The 12,789-nt window shown below is 39.6% G+C and overlaps 1 protein-coding gene across 14 annotated transcripts in view; it reads left to right on the top strand.

The window, feature by feature from the left end:
* The window catches only part of ANK2 (ankyrin 2), a 275,878-nt gene that overhangs the window by 142,689 nt on the left and 120,400 nt on the right, over window positions 1-12,789 (top strand). For 3 of the 14 annotated variants that reach the window (XM_085579382.1, XM_085579385.1, XM_085579381.1), the window contains exon 1: window positions 4,607-4,950. The exons of 5 other annotated variants lie outside the window; for them this stretch is intronic. In XM_085579382.1, the coding sequence (XP_085435508.1) occupies window positions 4,816-4,950 (135 nt within the window). In that variant the 5' untranslated portion in view covers window positions 4,607-4,815. Of the gene's footprint in view, window positions 1-4,605; window positions 4,951-12,789 lie in introns of those variants that run through there. 6 more of the 14 variants (XM_085579392.1, XM_085579386.1, XM_085579384.1 and 3 more) reach the window with 3 other exon arrangements.

Genomic DNA, 12,789 nt, shown 5'->3' with positions numbered 1-12,789 from the left:
GAGCTCAATATCTGACCCAAAATAATTGTTAGAAGTGAGTGGGCTGTGTTGTACTTGACCTTCCCATAGAGAAATTGAATTAATTGATTCTGTTAAACTGCAGCAAAGCAAAAGATGCAACACATGGTGAACTTTATACATTGTATTCCTATGTATATGAGGCAAACTGTCTATTATGTGTTATATGTGGAATATGTAGTCCTCCCCACAAACTGATTTTATATCAAAATAGGCAATATTTGGTTTTGAAAATTGTGACAAATTCATGAGAAATCCAACAAAAGTTACAGCTGCAGAAGTCTCTGCATTTCAGCAACAATACCTTAGGAGACTTAGGGTTTTCAGAATCAGCAGTGAGCTCTTGCTGATGTATTCAGAAGGGAAAATTGGATAATTTTCTCAGAGAATTGAGGCATACTTGAAACTCCAAATTCAGATTGTGATAGCTTCACAATATACTACAAGATGGTTTAAGGCTTAGAACTAGTATCCAGTCTGTGTTAAGGAAGAAAAATCAGAGCTAATAAAAGGCCAGAGATTTGGTTTAGATTTAGACTGATACAAATAGGCACTAAAAACCATGAAGTACTCAAAGAATGCCTTGGTTCTGTTGAAATGAAAAAAAATGCTGTTTTGGACATGAGAAGTGATAATTTACTCTATAGCTGTATTGGCATGGGTGGGCCAGAACTGCATCTTAACCCTTTACCCTCTGGCTATTATAAAATATTTCTCCTTGCATTGGTTTATAGTTTTGTGATTAGTCAACAATCCCTCTAAGATCTCCCTTGTGTTACTCAGTGCTTTGTGTTAACATGTACCTTTCATTGACCATGAGGTGGAAGCAAGGCTTAGAGAGAAAAGAAATATCAACTGCAATTTTTATGAGGAAAAATAGGTGATACATAAACTGATGTGCCTGTGAGGGCATCTCTATGAAATCTGGGGTTGTTTTTGCCTTCTTGTGCCACACCTGTCGTCCAATATCTGCAAAGTAAGGATGTATTTTATCTGTGGAAGACTTGAGGCTCGGGTGCTTTTTTGTATGTGTTTTATGCTTTCCTATCCATGAAATAATTTTTTTCAGGATCTGTAGGATCCAGTGCCAGCAGGATCTGTAGCTGCAGTGATTAAACCTCAGGTTATCCCTTTTCTTTTTGCGTAGTGGCTAAAATATATATGGTGCCACTTGGATTAAGGGCTGTCCAGAGAGGATCATTAGGCTTAATGTGTCAAATGATTCACCATCAAAAGCAGAGCAAGTCCTCTTTAAAATGGCTCAAAATAGATTTTTGCAATTGATTGGACTGAAAATATTTAAGCCAAAGAGGATTTTTTGTGCTGTGTTCTCTGGAGCAGACAATGGCCCCTTTGTAAAGGCTGCTTAGGCTTTGGGAATTGCTTATTGTGGTCTCTGTGACCAGAGGAAGAAAAGGCTGAATTTTTGGGAAATAGTGATCTCGTCAGTTGTAAAGCATAAAGGAGGACATAAATGATACAAAGTCATGACTCATCAGCGTTTATTGTCTACATGAGCTCAATATCTGACCCAAAATAATTGCTAGAAGTGAGTGAGCTGTGTTGTACTTGACCTTCCCATAGAAAAATCCTCAGGAGTGAAAGACTTTGCATTTAGGAATTATTTCAAAGTTCAGGTGATCTCCTAGAAGTATATAGGTCCCAGTGCAGTCTCTTTTCTCTCTCTGTTTTTTTAATTACTATGTTTAACCATAAAAGTGTCACGGGGGATGGCTCTTTGGGGAGAGATTTAGCAATAATAAAAGTGAGGATTTATGTTGCTAACTGTTGTTATTTGTCTTGATACTTGGAACTCTTTCTCTACATTTTTGCCATTTTATTTTCTTTTTTTTTTTTTACTAGTAATGGCAAAAAAAAAAAAAAAAAAAAGGCATAAAGAAACATTTTTCCTGGCAGCAGAGCAGTTTTGCTTCTGTTGCTGCCTACCTGTGTGTGTGTGACTGTCCTCAGTCCTGTTTCATGTTACAATATTCAAGCTTTGCCATTCCTGGACCATGGAATGGTCCCATCAAATGAAATCTCCCTCTGGAGATGAGCTTACTGCTTGGATTTCACTGCTTCTCACTTGTTAGTCTTTGAGGTCTTTGGAGTTTGCAAGTCAGTGCAAATCAGTGGGTGTGTACCATACTTCTTTTTTTGATGGCCAATAGGAACAAACTGAGAGTATCTAGCCACTGCACTATTGACTGTGAGAATCTTCAGGAAATTTGCAATTCCCAAAAGCTTGCTGAGGGCTTTATTAGTTTGTGTTGCCCTAAGGCTGACAATCATAAGTGCTGCAGGCTTAGAAACTCTCAAGGAAGAAACCAGAATGTTTCCCCCATTTGGGGGGAAAAGAAGGATATCAGTTCCTTAAAAGAACCTTAGCATCAGTTCTTCATGGGATACTCTGCTCTCCTTCTTACAGGCACTTTAAATTCAGTTTCTGAAGGTTTTCTAGGTAAGGAAGTAATTGAGATTTGGAGGTACTGCTGTGAAAAGGTCTTGTGAGCTGCTGAAGAAGGCTGATGTGCTTTGACATGAGCTCTGTGCCTGCAAACTCTGTGTTTGGTTTCTTCACTGCTGCTCGCTGGGGTGGGTTTGCAGCCTAACAAGACAGCAAAGAGCATGGGAATGCAGAGATACAGCAACGTGTTCCCCCACAAAGGTTTTGAACCCTCCAACATGCACTTTGTCAGAAGACGATGCCCTGAGTCTGGCAGGACATTAATGCATTCCCTTTCTGGGTAATTTACCCTAAAGTCTTGGGGCCACTTGGATAAACAACAGTAATATTGTTGAAGGGCTCTGGCAGAAAGCTTCTCCATTGCTCTCCCTCTGATGGCTACACAGATTGTTGCTTTCCACAAGGAGCATTTCCCTGGAATGCCTATTACTCAAATTTTCCACCCTTTACCCTGGAGTGGTGCTTTGTGTTTTCTAGTAAGTTATTTGCATATTAAATAGCTTGTTCTATCCAGGGATTTGTAGTTCCAGTTTATGTTGGAATATTGGTTAGATGAACTTTGGTTGAGTCAAGCATTTGGTGGAACTCTTTCTGCCATCCTTTTATTTTGATAACTAACGAAGTTCTGGCAGTATGTACACGCATTGTTATTGCCACAGGGTAATGCTTTGGAAGAGCTAAAGGAACTTCTTACCCTGTCATTATGGGCAAGTGAGCCTTGCACAAACATTCTTGGAACTGTTGCCAAGTGCTGGCAAAAATGTCAAAACGACAAAAGCAACAATTGAACTATTCTGTGCATGTGTCTGTCCAGCATTTATCCATCACTGCACCTGAGGTGATCCATCTGGGAGCATTCATCAGCAAGGAAAAAATTACAGAACTCCTTAAAATCTCCTCAGGATAATTAACAAAAAAGAGAAGCCCCTGCCCATCAATAGCTCTGAGTGGGAGGCTGGGGAGAGCTGGGTCTCTTGGATCATAACTGGTGCTGCTGTGGAGGGGAACTGGGTGGGAATCAACTGGCTGCCAAGAGCTGCCTGCTGATGCATGCTGCCATACTGGCAATGAAACCCCAAAGGGAAAAGAGTTGGCTGGTTGTTGCAACTCTTTGAGGATCTCTCTGTTTCTGAGGAATTTGGGGCTTAAATTTTCAAAGACATGCCCCACTCTGCTAGGCATGAATGTGCATGGTGGTATATTCTGTAGAGCTTTGGTATCTGCAGACACTTTGTCCCTGCTGCCTCTGCTACCCTCAGCTGGTCATGTTTGAAAACTGCCAATAATTCTCAACTACCTTTTCCTTTTTGTTTTGTTTGTGTTTTGGTAGTGTGGTTTGGTTTGGTGTCAGTGTATTTTAATTCTGCTCTGAGCCTCTTCTGGATAAGAGGTAGATTCCAACATGCAATCCTAAACACTGTTTTTAGCCTAATGAGTGCAATCATGCTAAGTAACTCCAGCCTAGGGTGAATGCTCTCATTATCAGTTTTGGTGGGATTGTTCTTATTTTCCTTTGTTTTTATTCATAACTATTCTAAGTAAAAGATTAACACCAACCTTAAACCAAGTTGACAATAAAAATACCAACCAAGACCAAACATGATATAGACAAGAGCAAAAGTGATCTAGCAACAGATATTGTCCTTTTTGGATACATTTGAGCTCATTCGAAATCATACCCAGGGGACATATCAATCTGAAGCAAGCTCATCACAGTTATTGGCTACATAAACATGAAATACTGTGTGAATCACTTAAATTAAATGATCATCAAATCTGTGCTCATGCACTATGTATTGGTTTGTAAATATCAAGTAGATGTAGATGTTGAATAATAGACTTGAATATATCATATTTTTGAGTTGGAAACTCACAAGGCATCAGCAACATTCTGCAATTCAGTGCTTTATGTAAGCACAGTGAGACCGAGCAGGGCAGGGAAAAAAAATCAAAACGTTGAAAGGCACGCAGCTGGGTAACTCAATAACCCGTGTGTGCAGGGCATTGCACCCAGTGGGACTTTAACTTTGCGAGCTGGGCCGGCCGGCTCCGTGCTGGAGAGCCGTCCCCCGGCCCACCCCACGCCATTGACATGCATAGCTGGCCTGGTAGGTGTAAAAATAGCCGGGCAGCGCCTGAATTGGAAATGGTCACCGAGCGCTGCCCGCAGTTGCTGGGGTTTCGGGTTCTCCGGGACACGGGAGCAGTGGCCGAGGAGCGGAGCACAGCGGGACCCTCCTCCCGGCCCGGTCCCCTGTCCTTCGGGAGCGCCGGGTGCCCGCGGCGCTGCGAGGGCCGTCCCCCTGCTCGGAGGGAGCAGAAGAACTGATATGGGCAATGCACCCATTTGCCAGGCTTGCCATTCACAGAAGGGCTTAAGGACACAAGGGAACATACAGGACTTGGATAAAACTCCTGATTATTATGGATACAACAGTGAAGAAAGCAAAGAGCCTGAAGCCCTGGTAAGTTTGGCTGAAGAAAACAGGAATCACAGGCAAAAATTCAGATGAGGGTTGTGCATGTTGCATTTGCAAAGGATCTCTTTGCTCAGAACCTTACTGATAGCTTGCAGTACTGAGGGGTCTGCTGAACTTGTCCATGCAGAAGCTTTGTTTTGCTGCACTGATTGCAATTAAAAAGCAGCTGTCGCTGAGCTGTGCAGTGGCTTCAAAGCATTGTCAGCTACCAGAAGGTTGAGGTATGTGAAGAGAGAACCCCGTGGGTGAAACAAGCCCTGCAATGAATGGATGTTTCCAGTTATCCTGGTTTGCACAACTGCCAGGAATAATCCTTTATTGATCATGCTCCAAACTTGAACTCAGTTGTTTACTTTTAAGCTGCTGCCTGCCCAGTATATGATATTGTTTTCTGTGTGCAATTGAGACAGAGCTGCACAGATCCTAATGGAGATGAGGGTTACAGTGAGTGGGACCACGAGCAGGCAAGGGGATCATGCTTATGGTGGTAATGTCACCATTTGTGCAGCAAACCAGAAGATCATTAAGATGTGAATACTTGCTTAGTATCTATGGCAAATGAAACGTCTCTTGTCTGTCTTTTCCTTTATTTCTCATTCTGTTTGAGAATTTCATAAAATAGTTATTTCATTCAATGTGGCAACGGAAGTATGTTGTGTCAAAACTTCTGGCAGAAGAGAACCTTCAGCAGCAGTATATCCAAATCTTATATTCTCTACAACTGATGTATACTGGAATTGGTCTCAATCTGAGCTGGTGCTTTGCATGTGCCTCTATTACTGCAGTGCAGCATAGGAGAATAGGTGAGCTAATTTCCAGTGTTTGTAGGGGAAGAGGAGACCCAAGGTGCTCCCAGCAGCAGCTCACAAGGAGAGCTCTGCATTGTCCTAGAAGACACTTTAGAGGCTGTCTTGGCTTTCTGGTAGCACTTTTTTTTTTTTTTTTTTTTTTTTTGCTTGATTTTTCTGACCAGTTTTATGTTGTATTTCACTGACAACACAGCTCTACCCATTCTTTATAGAATCACAAAATGGTTTGGGTTGGAAGAAACCTTAAAGATCATCTAGTTCCAAATCCTCTGAAGTAAAACTTTATTCTAGCTAAAACATGAAATTAACCTACTTCTTTAAGGATACAGAGAGGTTTTTTTTCCTCCTACCAAGTAGTTTTTGGTTAAATTAACAAATAATCTCCAGTGTTTGTGAAAGATGCAGTCAGGGGGAGGGACAGTGAGATTCCTTGGGCTGTGGGGGAGGATGGGCCTGCTTCCATTGCTGAGAATTATTTCAATGGGCATTAGAGGGTCTCCCTGAAGCTGTTAGCAAAGGTATGGAAGCCCCTGTGACACAAATAAGCAAACTGAAACAGCTCTCCTGGCACGTCCAGCCTCTGAGCTGCCCTTTGGCATAAGGTCAGCCCTCAGAGGACACAGGAGAGAGCAGCATGTGATCTTTGGGGCTTCTTTTCCTTTTTATTTTTCTGGATACTTTTCATTCAGCCTACGCAGCTTTTCATAGCAGGCAGAGATCAGGCACTCTGATAATGTTTTTGATGTGTTCAATCATAAGATCTTGGCTTTATGTGGCCCTGGTAGGGACTGGCCAAGTTTCTTTAGTTATGTCTGTCTTGATTCAGGTTTACAGTGCTTGGGGGATTACAAAGGAAACTTCCTGTATTTCCCTAAGAATGTTTGCAGTCTCTCATCATTCTTATGATTCCATACAGAAAAAGTTAAAAGAAAAAGAGGTGTCTGTAAATTAGAAATGCCAGCAAAGCTTTGTTCTGCAGGGAGAAATTGTATTGTCTTTTCCCCCCCTGAACAGGAATACGGTATCCAGCACAGTACCCTGTTAGCTATTATATATTTCCTCTGCCTTTATGTAACTGTAGCCATGCTCCTTGTCTTGGCTCATTAAAAAGAGTTGCCACATCAAGGTGAATATGATAACTCTGGGAGCCTTGTAGCAGATATGAGGTTCAGAATAATTCAGCTGATATTCAGCCAACTCAGATGGCAAAATTGCTTTGCTAATCTAATATTTTCTAACGTAAGAATCAAATGCAATCTGCTGCTTCAGAACCAGGTATTTCAGACTGCCTGGGACAGATGGCTCTCTGAGTTGTAGCACAGGTTTTCCTACTGCAGCATCCATAGGAGTTTTTCCTCCCTGTTCAACTCAGCAGATTTGGCAAGGTGGACTTTAACATCACTGTTGCTTTTCTGCAGGTGAAGTTAGGTGAAACTTGTTCCTCTTTCTGCTGGCCAGAGCTGAATTCTTTAAGGTCTAGGCCTCGGATTACAAGGTTCTTCATTTACTACTTGAGTGTTCCTTTTACCTCTCTGTACAAGTAAGATCTGTGCAATGAGTCTTGCTGAATTAGGACCTGTGGTAACAACCTTTGTTTACATCTATTTTAGCCCATCTCAAAGCAACATGAAATAATTTTTTCTGTTTTATGGAACCAGTACATTTGAATCAATGGGCGATCGGTTAATGGTGTTTGGGTGGGTAGAGCAGTTTGACCCTTCAGCATGGGTGGTATTCACCCATTTCTTTTATTGGGAAATGTCACTTGGCCATAGGGAATGAAAAATTGGGAGTGATGGGATTATCTGTCAACAGTCTGTCATAAACTTCACTTACAGCCTGGATTTTTGGTAAGCTAGATAATGTTTGGTGTGGCATCCTAGTTCTTTCTAGAGCTGTTCTGGCATTATTACCTCTATTTAGGAACATTATCAGTAACGGAAACTTGCTATGGAAACCATTTAGATGCCTGCCAAATTCTACAGTTGTTACCACACCTCAATATCTCAATATACGGCATCCAGAGGATCCTAAATATTTTTCCTTCCTTTAATATTATTCAGTTCCCCTAGAGGAAATCTTGGTTCCATATCAGTATTTAAGAGACTTCAGTAAATGCATGTGTCAACTAGGAGAAGCAAGACTAATCATGTGGCTCTTCTGAATGTATCCCAAATCCTTATAGTTTCAGGATCATGACTAAATTATTTTGTCTCAAATTTCAGCACAAGAAATGTTCCTATTAAACAACAGGATTATACATTTCTACTTTAGAGTAATGAATATATTTCTAGTTTTTAGGATTAATCAAACTATAAAATCTTTGATTCTCAAAACCCAAATCCTTTGGGGTGCTTGGTTTGTTGTTTTTCAGGGTGGTTTGGTTTTTTTTTTTCCTCTTTATTCTTTTTAAATACAAAGATTACATTTCCCAGGTACATTTGATAGTCTTGTTTTTTAGACTCATGCCGATGATAATTCAGACACCCACATATTGTTTCCAAGCTGGGATTTATACCAGAAAGTTTGTTTTGGAGATGATGAATAGCCCAGGGGAAGGACAAGGATTACACATGCCTGAAGTTCAGCTACTGATGCACTGTCCCTTATTAGAACTCTGATAACTGATGTTGCTTGATATTGTAAAATCAGCATGGATTAAAATAACATCTGTCATTTCAAGTACTGCCTTTGGAAGGGACATGCAGCTGGGGAAAAGACTTTTATTCCATTCTTTTCCATAGAAAGCTATGCAGTTTTGCCTCAGTTCTCACAAATCCTTCATTGACACAGTACAATCAGCAGCCAGGCCAGTATGGTAAGTTAATGATTGGAGTGGGAGGACTCCTACAGATGTCTGAGGCAGCTAAGGATCATAAAAGGTTTATAGAGGGCATTTGCTTCTTGGCTTGAGGAAGGGGTGATTTTACATTAGTTTTCTCTTCCTCTTCTGCTGCTACTGTATTTGCCAATATTGGCCCAAATTCAGGAACAAGGTTTAGTGTGTATTTAAACCCTCCCTTCAGCAAATAACTTAAATCTGTTTAGTTTGAGATCAATTAGACTCAAAGATGTGGTAAAAATTAACCATAGTTTAAAGTGGTTTGCCAAAATATCCCTTTATTCTTCTCCTGGTTAAAAACAAAGCCAAACTGATCAGTCATTTGTGCATTCCAGCAGAGAGAAAAGAGTGCCTGGATGGTACCCTGCAAGGTCTGGAAGTTCACAGAGCTGGCAAAAGAGCCAAAGGTGTCAAAATGTAACAAGCAGCCTAAAATTAAAGTAATTCCCTATGAATGATTGAGATTTTTCCTATCAATAACAAGAAGTGGAATAGCTGAAGCCTGGCTTTTCCACTAGTAAAAATTAGAAGTGTCCATCAGCATTATTAATTGTTCAGTTGTGTCTGTTTGGAGTGATCTTGGGGCAGAATCTGGTGTTCAGGTAAGGCCATGACCTGGACAGTTTCCTCCCTCTTATGTTGCTCAAAAATATGTTTGATGGGATCATGTAGCAGCAATAAAAAACTTCCTAAATTTCAAATGCAGCTTTCTGAGGACTGTCTCATAAAAAGATATGAAACCATCAAAAAACTGTTTTATGCAAATCTTGAAATCACTGGAAGTTGATGAATATATGTTGGACTTGTAATACATTTCTTTTATTTATAATGTGCATAAATCATAAATCACTTAACCTAGTTTATTTTCTCAGCTTCTTTTTTTTTGCCATGGTTCTTTCCATCTCTAGGCATACCAATGGAAGTAATTTCTTGAGGACTCTCTAAATCTTGAATCTTGCTGCACGCAGTATCTCCTTTGGGTTGCAGCCTCTTTGTCTGACACAAGAAAGCTTTTACCAAGATGTATAATAAATGGAAACAGCATTACCCTTCCTACCTGCTCTGGCAGTGTGTGATTTGGGCTCCCACACATCCCTTAGCAGAGCTAATGAGAATATTCATTCTGTGGAACGCAGCACATACTGGAAGGAATCTGGTCAATGCTATCCCAGGTTTCTGGGTCAGGGAATAATTTTCTGTGTTTTAAAATGTTTTGATTTGAAATCAAGGATTGTTTGAATCCTTTGTCATACGCAGTGTATAGCACAAAGGATTTCTCTCTTCTTGTACCTATTTCACCAGCTTGGTATTACAAAATATTTTTTGATGAAAATATCCATAGTCTTCATGGCAAAGTGTGGGGCCATGTCCACAATGTCTGCAACAGCATAATTAGGGCAACTCCAGCCACTGCTCCAGCTCAGTGACAGAAAAAGTGGCTTCATGATGTTCTAGGATTTATTGGCCTAAGTACTCAAAGCACCTTAAATTATTCAGGTTCATAATACATACTTAAAGAATATTTTTTTTCTGATTTATAACCATCAATATTAATGTAGGGAGGCATACCTTTGACATTTAAAATATTTAATTACTAGATACTATTAGCTCCATCTTGGCAGAGAATATTTAACTTGCTAGCGATCTCTTAACTCTGAAAGCTTATCTTCCTCTTCACATCTCACAAATCCTGGGGTTCTTCTTGCCTTAACAAATATTAGTTTCTTGTATGGTCAGTTGTGTATTTTTCCTGGATAAGAACTTGCTCTAGATTGTGAGAACATGATGTTTCTTTAGTGAAAGCTGCTATTTTAGAATTGTGGGATTTTCAGTTCAACTATTCCTGAACAAATTCCATACAACCAAAGGTACACAGCAGGATGAATCTGATCTGAAATGCCTGTACATGATTGAATGGGAAAAGCTGAGTGATAGAAATTCTTGTTTTGATATTGAAATAAGAAAATTTGGCCCATTGTTCATCCAGGAATTTAGATACTGAAATTTCTTCAGGTTCTGTGATTTAATCTGACTTCTTTCATTGCTCCCAGTAAATGAATGGGGTGGAAACATACATTTTTATGGGCAAAGGAAGTGGCTTTGAAAGCAAAGCACTGTTGTATTTCTTTTCTTTCAGAAGATGAATGTCATTTCATTAAGGGCTGGGAAAATATGTGTCCATTATAGCTGTTATTATCTCATTTATGTAATTTATCAGTGTTAGATTACTGAGCCTGTGCCATTGCAAGTGGAATATTTAGCTCTCATTATGGTATGTGTATCAGAACTGCAGGCTCAGCCTCTACTCTGGGGGTTTAATTAAAAGCAGAACATATATAAAACACTTTGCCTCTTTGCCGTCAGTGCTCCATCTTCTAGAGTGATACCCTTTGGAAATCAGCTGCACTTTCATCTCAATAAAAAAAATAAATTAAAAAATGTGTGCAGTAGGTAAAATGTGAGCCACGGATAAACTTGCTGGCAAGTTTTACAGAAAGGAGGAAAAGCATTATATAATTTCCATGAGGAAAAGCATTATATTTGAATTCCCAACTTTTACATCTGAATGCTGGTGTGGAAGAAGATTCCTTAATGGGCAAAAATCTGTATGTGATGAGTGAGTTGGGTAATGGTAACACCTGGTCTGTGCCACTTTTAGAGTTGCACCCAATTAAACGATGGCTGGTTGGAACAGATGGTTCCTGAAATCAGAGAATAGCCAAGCCAACTGGGACAAAATTTAGTGATTGTCTCAAGAGTAGGAGCTTAAACTGACACTTTAGAAAGTAAGGAATAGAAAAAAAGAAGTATGTGTTTGCATACCTGTTAGTCTTTCCCTTTGCATCTTTAAGTACTGAATAACATCAAGAAGCCACAAAAATTTGACTTAGAAGGTGCAACTTTCCTTCTGCCGTGAGCTGAATTCTCAACTCCAGACATTCCCTGGATATATTAACATAATCAGTCACCAGTCAGTTAGGAGATTCTTAATGAAGAAGAGTTCACAAGCTATCAGCATTTTGCTAATTATGGAAACAGCTGTTGTACAAACAGTGCCTCACAACTCTGGAGTTTTTAAATGGCATTACCACTGTCACCTGCCCTTGCCATATTGATTAATTGTGGCTTAATGCTGCCTTTGCCTGTAGTGATAGCACAGGATTCACTTGAACATCAAAGGTTTTTCAGCCAATAATGATTTGAGTTTTTTGTTTTATGTAAAGCAGGTTTTTCTCATGTCCTGATCAGGGGCAATATCTTCAAAAGTTACTAAGCTAAATAAATTTTTCTCTGTAAAATCAAAGCAGTACATCCCCAGGTTCATGCTTAAAAAGTAAGTCTGAAAGGGTTAGTACCTCTCAGATACACAAACAAAACAAATAGGTGAAATTAAGATGTAAATATACTATTTGGATATTAGCATGAGTTTTGAATTCTTTTTGACAGCATTCCATTAACAAACTGTATTTAGTAGGTGAGAAATGTGCAGGGGTCCATGGTGCTGGACTGTGTTCTCTCAAAGAAGTATTTCTGATTTTGGACAGACTGGGGTCATTCAACTTACATGGAGTGGACAAAACCCAAATCCAACCTGCAGGAATAGTTTTTCTACAGACACAATTTAAAACAAATATTTGATGGATAATGTTATGATGAAAGCTATCTTTTGAAAATTGAAATCCCCCCAGTCTTTCCTTCTTATGCATGAAGCTGGTTTTCACCAGCAAATTTGAATATTTGGAGAGAATTTTATGGATTTGGTACAGCATATGACTTTAAGATTTATTTCTGCACTTCTCTATAAAATGTCTTCGAGAAACAGGCGTGCGCTGTGTGCAGTAAGTGATGTGTTACATCATGCAGTAGGAAGGGCAACTAGAGTGGGGGCAGAGGAACCAGAAGGGAAGGTCTGACTATTTGTTTAAAATACTAATTTCCATATATGTTTTATTTGCTGAAATAGATGTTTCAAATTCAGGTTAAACTGCAGCCATGTAGTTAGCAAGAAAGAAGGAGGATCCACAGTCATATATTCATAGAGTCACTTGATCATTTCTTCTATTTCCTTATGCAATTTCTGACAGCTAGGTAGTTAGTTATAAAGTAACATTTGTGTTCATGCTGTAAGTGTACTTATATTGATGTTTTTCATATTGTAGTTTATTTGTTTCT

The sequence above is a fragment of the Lonchura striata genome, chromosome 4, assembly GCF_050655825.1.
Source record: "Lonchura striata isolate lonStrDom1 chromosome 4, ASM5065582v1, whole genome shotgun sequence".
Classification (NCBI taxonomy): Eukaryota; Metazoa; Chordata; class Aves; order Passeriformes; family Estrildidae; genus Lonchura; species Lonchura striata.
This window is presented reverse-complemented; position numbering and strand designations above follow the sequence as displayed.